Source organism: Sceloporus undulatus, chromosome 2 (genome assembly GCF_019175285.1).
Source record: "Sceloporus undulatus isolate JIND9_A2432 ecotype Alabama chromosome 2, SceUnd_v1.1, whole genome shotgun sequence".
Lineage (NCBI taxonomy): Eukaryota > Metazoa > Chordata > Lepidosauria > Squamata > Phrynosomatidae > Sceloporus > Sceloporus undulatus.
Window position 1 is genome coordinate 15,064,236 of NC_056523.1, and position 8,728 is coordinate 15,072,963.

At 42.7% G+C, this 8,728-nt stretch overlaps 1 protein-coding gene across 1 annotated transcript in view; it reads right to left on the reverse strand.

Annotated features, from left to right (window-relative positions):
* LOC121922297 (von Willebrand factor A domain-containing protein 7-like) overlaps positions 1–1,796 on the reverse strand; it is a 34,471-nt gene extending 32,675 nt beyond the window's left edge. The window contains 1 exon segment of the mRNA XM_042451533.1: positions 1,321–1,796. Coding sequence (XP_042307467.1) covers positions 1,321–1,564 — 244 coding nt within the window. The 5' untranslated portion in view covers positions 1,565–1,796.
* Positions 1,797–8,728: the final 6,932 nt, after the last annotated feature.

An 8,728-nucleotide genomic window follows, 5' to 3' on the forward strand; every position in this document is an offset into this window, starting at 1 on the left:
GGTCTACTTGGACTCCTAGATCCCTTTCACACATAGCTTCATTCAGCCAGGTGTCCCCCATCCTTTCCTGCAGCTTGAATCCACTGCTTTGTGTTCTGTTCTCTGGAGCAGCAGAAAATAAGCTTACTCCATCCCCTTCAAATATTTAAATATGACTACCATGTCATCTCTTAACCTTTTCTTCTCCAGGCTGAACATATCCAGTTCCCTAAGTCACATAGGGCATGGTTTCCATACATTTTACCATCTTGGTCACCCTCCTCTGGACACACTCCACCTTGTCCACATCCTTCTTGTAATGTGGTGTCCAGAACTGGACACAATATTCCAGGTGAGGTCTGACCAAAGCAGAATACAGTGGGAGGGGCATGATGTTTGTATGTAGATGTAAATGCGGCTCCCAAGGGTAAAATGTTTTGAGTACCACGGGTTTAACTCATAGAGGACAAAACCCACAACATAACAGTACAAAACTCAAGTCACGATCCCAATAGGCCTCAGTAGTGGCTGGTGGCTTCCATGTCAGTGAAGAGATGAATCTACCGCACATTTTAGGCCAGACTTTAAAGGAGCTGTCCAAAGTGTTGAATTTATGTTGGGCATAGGTTTCAGCATCTTGGGTAGCTCCTTCAAAGTTCAGATTAAAATCTAAAGCATATTCATCTTTCTGCTGACATAGGAGCTACTGACCAATTCTGTGCGCGAAGAAGGCTAGAGCACTGAATTCTCTGTGTGAATGTAAACTCTAGATTGGCTGGGGGATTTGGGGAGCTGCCGTCCAACACAGTAACATTTCCAAGCTTTGTTTAATTCTATTAAGGAACATATCACATTATACTTTTATAGTACTTTATTCCACTTTAATTGCCAGCAACATCCTATGGAATCCTGGGATTTGCAGTTCAGGAAAGAGCACTTAGAATTTTTAGCCAGAGAGCTCTTTGTCATCACTAAACTACAAATCCCAGAATTCCAGACGATGTTCTAATGGCAGTGAAAGTGGAATGATATTGCTATAACAGTGTAGTGTGATAAGGATATGGAAAGGAAAATCCACTCATTCCTTCCCCATCTCCAGTCTTGTAAAGTCAGCGCTCTGTATCCATGGATTCTGCATTCCCGGATTCAAGCATCCATGGCTTGAAAATATTAAAACAAAATATATACATTCCAAAAAGTAAACCTGGATTTGGCCATTTTATATAAGGGACATTGTTTTACTACCCCATTGGATATAATGGGACTTGAGTATCCACAGATTTTGGCATCTATGAGGAGTCCTGAAACCAAACCCCAGCAGATACCAAGGGCTCATTGTACCTTCAAAATATGCCTTGAACAATTCAGTCGGGTTCTTATCAGCGAGTTCTCCTGGGGCCTTAGGATGTTTTCCGGGAAGGGTAACCATCTCCATGAACCAGGCCACAGCCTGCAGTACCCCCTTCTCTGTGATGTCGGCATCGGTGAAGTCCCCTGGATCAATGCCCCCCGATTCATGGTTGGGACGGAATCCGCTCAGGACATCCATGCTGAGGAGCAAAAGGAGACCTCTGGCAAGAGGCATGGCTTGGTTTGGCTTAGGTTTTGTTTGCTGCAAAGTTCAGGTGGTGGAGAGCGGACAATGCAAGGTTTTCTCAGCTCCTGCTGTGGGGTCCGCTTGCTTGACTCTGCTGTGGAAAGTATACCTTTGACTCTCCCAATTATAGAGCCGAGGTAGAAGTGGGCCAGTTGGCCAGCAAATAAATATATTGCCACATATTTGACTAGACAAAAAAACTCAGGGCAGCCAGCCTTGCAGACTAGTGACCTTTCTGGCAATCATCAAAGCTCTCAGATGGAGAGGGGCTAGATTGCACAGAGTGAGTCTGGTGGGTTGTCCGATTCCCATTACCCACTCGAGAGAGTGTCTGGGCTTCCAGTTTTGTGTGTGTACGGTATATACCTTTAAGTCACTTGTCGACTTATGACAACTGCATGGATTTCATAGGTTTTTGTTAGGAAAGGAATCCTCAGAGGCAGTTTTGCTAGATCTTTCCTCGGAAATATAGCCTACAGTACCTGATGTTGGTGGTCTCCCATCCAAGTACTGATCAGAGCTGACCCTATTTAGCTTCCAAGATCAGACATGATCTGGTGCCTTTAGGGATTTTAGTCCAATTTTAAGCACAGGAAAAGAAATAGGAACCCTGCTGATCAGGTCAAAGGCTTCTTCGGGTCATCATGGTTTTCATAGCAGCTAAAACTGAAAATATTAGAAAGCATAAGATGGCAGTGAATAAATAAATAATGTGGCAATATAGTAAGATAATATGATTTTTAATCATATATTACAGTAATATATTATCTTAATTATATTGGTAATAAGAAGACAAAAACTGCATTACCACCACCACCACCAACACCAACACCATCATCATAATTCACCTTTCCCTCACTTGTATTGAGGAGCACTGCAGGTAGAAAAAACACTGGAAGAGTGATTGAATAAAATGAGAATACTGACAACATGATACATCACTGTCACTGATCCCCCTACTGCTCAAAATAAATTCTAAATGAACAACAGACATACAAAAATAGCAGAACATCATACATGCGTATTATGGGAAACCATGTCAAGTGATTACAAAGTCAGCATAAACAGACAAAGAACTGAGTTGACAGAAGACAACTTATTTCTAGATAAGTTCCTGTTTCAAAGCTGTGCTTCTTTGGTAAACCCGAAGCTTGATGAACTGCTAAAATAAGCATATACAAATAAAACCACCTAGAAACGATACTACTGCAAGAAGCAATCATGTGCTGTTTGCCCCACACACACCCTACAACTCATTCAATTTGCCAGAGACGCTTCTGATTGATTCTCTATCATCAACTGCTTTTAAAATGCCCCAGGTTCTCTCTTCTCTTCCCCATTTCCCCCTTTGTTCTCCGCTTAATTCAATTGTTGAAAATGGAGTTCAAAGTGAAAAAGCATTTTGCACACAATGAGCTCAGTAGGAAGGAGAGGTTGAATCCTGCCCTTCCCAGTAGACTCAGGCAAGAGTAAACCATTGCAGTCCCTTCTAGTTTATGCGTTTTCCCTCATTTATAACTTTTACCATCTTGATGAAACTCAGATGTTGCTTGGCCCAATTTTAGTTTCTGAAATATATGAAAATAAACAACCTGCATGTACATGTACACACCCCAGCAATTCTTACCATTGGCTTTGCTGGTTATAGGAAGGAAGATGCCATCCGGCAATTTCTGGAAACTTGGACAAAAATCCCACTTACAATCTAAATTCAGTTGTTAGTCTCAGGGAGAGTGGACTCACTTACAGAAACTCCACGGATTCAGTTGGTCTGTTGTAGCTGCAACTAACAATTGGATTTAGCCCAAGGAGATGCCCAGTAGAAACATTTTTCTTGCTGTGCATGACAACAAAAACAAAAGAGGATCCAAATTACAGATGCACAAAACTAAAAGCAAACAAACAACACTAGATATATAAATAGTCTTGAAGAATAAATGTAATAGAATGTCATGATGAAATCAATATCTACAACTAATGCAACAACAATGCTAACAGCATGCCATAAATGCACAAAGCACAGCAAAGAGATGAAACATACATGAAACATAAGCTATTCCAAAAAAAAGTTATCATGAATTGAACACTGGCCTCAGACAGATGGGCCATCTGAATTGCATTTTGCCGCTTAATTCTCTGATTTAGTCCTGTAGTGGTGTAGTCTAGGGGTTCCCAAACTCCGGCCTTCCAGGTGTTTTGGACTTCAGCTCCCAGAATCCCAGACCATCGGCCAAGATGGCTGAGGCTTCTGGAAGATGAAGTCCAAAAAATCTGAAGGACCAAAATAAATGAAATTAACGCATTAATGCAAAAACCAAACCAAACCAAAAAACCAAAAACAACCTGGTTTAAACCAAAGAGAACTGGTTTCAGTGAACAAACAAACAAACAAACAGTGGGTGTTTTTTGTGCATTTTAAAAAAAAACAACCCTGTATTTTTCCCAACCCTGATTCTTTTCAGATGTGTAAGTGAATTTGTGCTTATTGATCTCACAGTATGGGACCAGTACTGTACAATAGCGTTCAAAGATGAGAAAGGTCAGCATTGAAGTCTGATTATTTCAATTAGCCCCTTCTGAAAGGGCCACTGCCGCTGCTAACTTGCCTTCCTGCCTTCATCCCGCTTTCCCCTTATACAGTCAGCCCTCCACATTTGCGGCTTTAACTTTTGTGTTTTTTTTAATATATAATATTTATTATTATTCATCCATTCATCCTTGTAGCAATCATATCTTCTTACAACATCTCCATCATCACCCATCACCACCTCTCAATCCCTATCACTATCACCAATCAAAAATTCCTATCCTACTAAATATGATAATCTTAATACAATAAACAAACATTCCTCCTTATACCTTATACCTAAACCCTAAACCGCTACATATATCAAGACCCCTACATATCCCTAACTACCCCTATGTAAAAACTCTTTCCTAAAACATATTCCTAAAACTTTTGTGGTTTTGATTAATGTTATCTCGAGGAATCCTTAAGTCTGCCAGAGAAATTCTGCTGGGAATTGACCATAGAGCTGGGCTACAGGACCTAGAGATTACTAGAGAAAACACTTCTCTAGGCATTTGTTGGTCCTCCAGCATGATTCTATTGTCAACTTTTGTGCTAGAGGACCTAGCAATTCCTAGAGAGGTAGTCTCTCAGATAAGAACATATTGTTTTTTTTAATATGCGTTTTCCCACTTTCATGGGGGTCCTGTTCCCTAACCCCAGCAAATGTGAAGGTTCTACTGTACCTTATTTTGTGGCAGCAGCAACACCATCACTGCCAGTCCACCTATCTGCCTGCTCTGTGTTTGCAGTAGCAATGGCAATAGTGGCTGTAGTTTTACACAAAGTGTGTATGAAGTTGGGATACGAGGTGGCAGAAATTTCAAGAAAAGGTTAATAATAATAATAATAATAATCATCATCATCATCATCATCATCATCATCATCCCACCTTTCTCCCAGTATAGGGACTCAAGGCAGCAGAAGAGTTTAGAGTGACCTTGCTCAAAGGCTCTGTCTTTAGTGTTTGATTTGGCTTCTTCTGTTTTCCTAGTTGGAACTGTGCTCTACGCATGGGACTATTTTTCTGCCTGACCTTTGGCTGGTCTGTTGTGATCCCAGCCAATTCAAACACATCTAGTTCTGGAGAAAAACCCCCATCGCCCCAGCCAGGCCTTGACACTGGGGCATCAAGATGGATGTTACAACCTCCGCAACTTATGAGTCCATTCTCCTGTTTTTGTCAACATTCAGTAGAAACTTGAAAAACAAACTAGATAATGAATTTAGCATGGTTTTTTTTGCAGAAGTGCACCACCAGCTGGTGAAAAACATTAGCATATGGTTTTCATTACTCCATATCTTGCATTTAGCATGCTTGGTGGACATTGGAAGGCAAACATGGAAATTGGAAGGCAAACATGGTTTTAATTTGCTAGTCTAGTTCCTTAGCTCTCCAAGAAAATTCCATTGTTGGAAGGAAAGCAGGTTCATTTTAGGTTAGGGATGTAATTCCTTGGTTATTTCATCCTTGAATGCAAGGATGGAAAGTTGCTGCAGTTTTCTCCCTGCTGCAGGAGAAAGCAAGTATTCTCATATTTGGCCAAGACAGTTGAAGCAGTATGGCGTATGACATGTAAGTTTGACCCTTGTCCATCTTGGTTGATAAAATCTAGCAGAAATGAATCTAGCAGAGCTGGGCCCAGGGTAGGGTGACCAGATGTCATAGCCACAAAGGAGGACAAGGCACTGTAAAATGTAGGACATTCAAGAAAAACGCAGGACGTTACAAAATAAAAGCCAAAGCCACAACGATAAATATACAGTAAATTCATGCTTCTTAATGATGCTCCAAATGGAGGACATTTTGAAATTCCTCCTGGACAGAAGGCTGAAATGTAGGGTGTCTCCTGGAAAAAGAGTTTGTCTGTTCATCATCTTGGTCCAGGGGTAGTAAATGCCTCACTATGTCAGAGGGGATGGTACCTGCTGTCTTGAAGGAGACAATGGTGTGTCCTCTCCTGAAGAAGACCTCCCTGGACAACGAAGTATATGGGAACCTATTGAGTGTTTTGTGCCTTCAAGTAATTTCCAACTTATGGCAACCCTGAAGTGACCCTATAATGGGGCTTTCTTGGCAAGATTTGTTCAGAGGAGGATTGCCATTGCCCTCCCTGAGGCTGGGAGCACATGACTTGCCCCATGTCACCCAGTGGGTTTCATGGCTGATCTGGGAATTGAACCCTGGTCTCCAGAGTCACAGTCTAACATTCAAAACACTACACTGCATTGGCTAGGAAGTATCCTCTTTTTGAGCAAAGATATTGTGTTTGTGGCGGCTGGGCAGGCATTCATAGAGGAGACAGAATATCTGGACCCATTTCAGTCTAGTTTTAGGCCAGGATATGACACTGAAATGGCATTAGTTGCTCTGACTGATGACCTTCTCAGGGGGAGTGGTGCCCCTGAGATCTTCCTGGATCTCTCAATGGCTTTTGCTACTATTGATCATAGTATTTTACTGGACTGGCTCTGTGGGATGGGCGTAGGAGGCACAGCTCTATAGTGGGACTGTTCTGACCTAGAGGGTTGATTCCAGAGAGTATCATTGGGGGATTCCTGTTCAGCCCCATGGTAATTAAGCTGTGGGGTGCCACAGGGTTCCATGTTACTTGCCATGCTCTTCAGTATCTACATGAAACCAAGGGGAGGTCATAAGCAGGCTTGGTGTGGGGTGCTATTAATATGCTGATGACACACAGTTCTATTTCATCTTGTCATCTGAGACAGCTGGGATGGTACAGATGCTGGACCAGTGTCTGAATACTGTAAAGGGCAGGATGAAGACCAATAAACTGAAGCTGAATCCAGATAAGATGGAGGCTCTGTGGGTTGGTTGTTCTCAGGTCCACACATTGGGTAAACAAACTGTTCTGGAGTGGTAGAATTCGAAGACAGAGCCATGTTAGTCTATAGAATCAGTTGTAGAGAGATCTTCTATCACCTTTTAGACTAACTGAAAGAAAGAAATTGGCAGCATGAGCCAACAACGGCATCTGAAGAAGGAGATTTTAGTCTATGAAAGCTCATGCTGCCAATTTCTTTCTTTCTGTTATTTTCAAAGGTGCTGCAAGATCTGACCTGGAGTGGGTTGTGCTTCCCCTGAAGGAGCAGATATGTAGCATGCGAGTGCTCCTTCATCTATCCCAAGTGGACTTTGTGGCTTGGAATAGTTGGTGCTAGCTTTGATTAGTGCACCATCTATGGCCTTCCTTGGACAGAGATAGCCTAGACACAGCAGCCCATGTGCTTGTAACCTCCCAGTTAGACTATTGTGATGAATCTATGAAAGATGGAAGATGTGGGAAATTATAGACAGTTTAGAAATGGAAGACAACACTAGCTGTTTTTGTTGTATTGGTTAATGTAAACCTTGTCTGGAAACATCCTAGATCCTCCTCTCTTCTTCGGTTCCCTTGACATGGAAGTGTCATTATTGGTCCCCACAGGTTCTGTTTCTCAGCCTTTGTTGTGCTTTTGTTTATTCTTTGTATGTATGTATTTATTTATTTATTTATTTATTTGTATCCCGCTCTTTCCCCAGGACTGGGACTCAGAGCGGCTTCAATATATTTTTTAAAAATATATATAGTACAATAAAATAAAAAGTACATTGAAAAGAATTTTTAAACTGGTCCAAAATTGAACATCCCAGCCTGTCCTTATAGTAATTCCCTAAATGCCTGTGTGAACAGGTAGGTCTTCACCTGCCGGAGGAAGGCCATCAAGGAGGGAGCCGTTCTGATCTCCCTGGGCAGGGAGTTCCAGAGTCTAGGGGCAGCCACTGAGAAGGCCCTCTCTCGTGTCCTCACCGACCGTGTTTGTGATGTCCCTGGGCAGGGAGACAGAGAGAAGGGCTTCCCCAGAGGATCTTAGAGTCCGGGCCAGTTCATACCAGGAGAAACGGTCTGCCAAATAGTGTGGACCTGAGCCATGTAGGGCTTTGTAGGTAATAACCAGGACCTTGAATTGTGCCCGGAAACAAACTGGCAGCCAATGAAGCTGTTTCAACAGGAGCATTGTATGATCTTTGTAGTCTGCCCCTGTTAATAGCCTGGCAGCAGCTCTTTGAACCAGCTGAATTTTCCGAACACTTTTCAAAGGCAGCCCCATGTAGAGCCCATTACAGTAGTCCAAAAGGGATGTAACCAAGGCATGTACTACCATGGCCAAATCTGGCTTCTCAAGGAACAGGCGCAGCTGGCGTACATGTTTTAAATGTGTGAAAGCACTCCTGGTCACAGCAGAAACCTGGGCCTCCAGGTTCCAAGCTGAGTCCAAGAATACCCCCAAACTGTGAACCTGTGTCTCCAGGAGGAGTGTGACCCCATCTAACACAGGCTGGATCCCTATTCCCTGATCTGCCTTCCGACTGACCAGGAGCACCTCTGTCTTGTCTGGATTAAGTTTCAACTTGTTTGCTCTCATCCAGTCCATTACTGAAGACAGGCACTGGTTTAGAACCAGGACTGCCTCCTTGGATTGAGGTGCGAAGGAGTAGCAGAGTTGAGTGTCATCTGCATATTGATGACACCGCACCCCAAAACTCCGGACAACCTCTCCCAGAGGTTTCATGTATATGT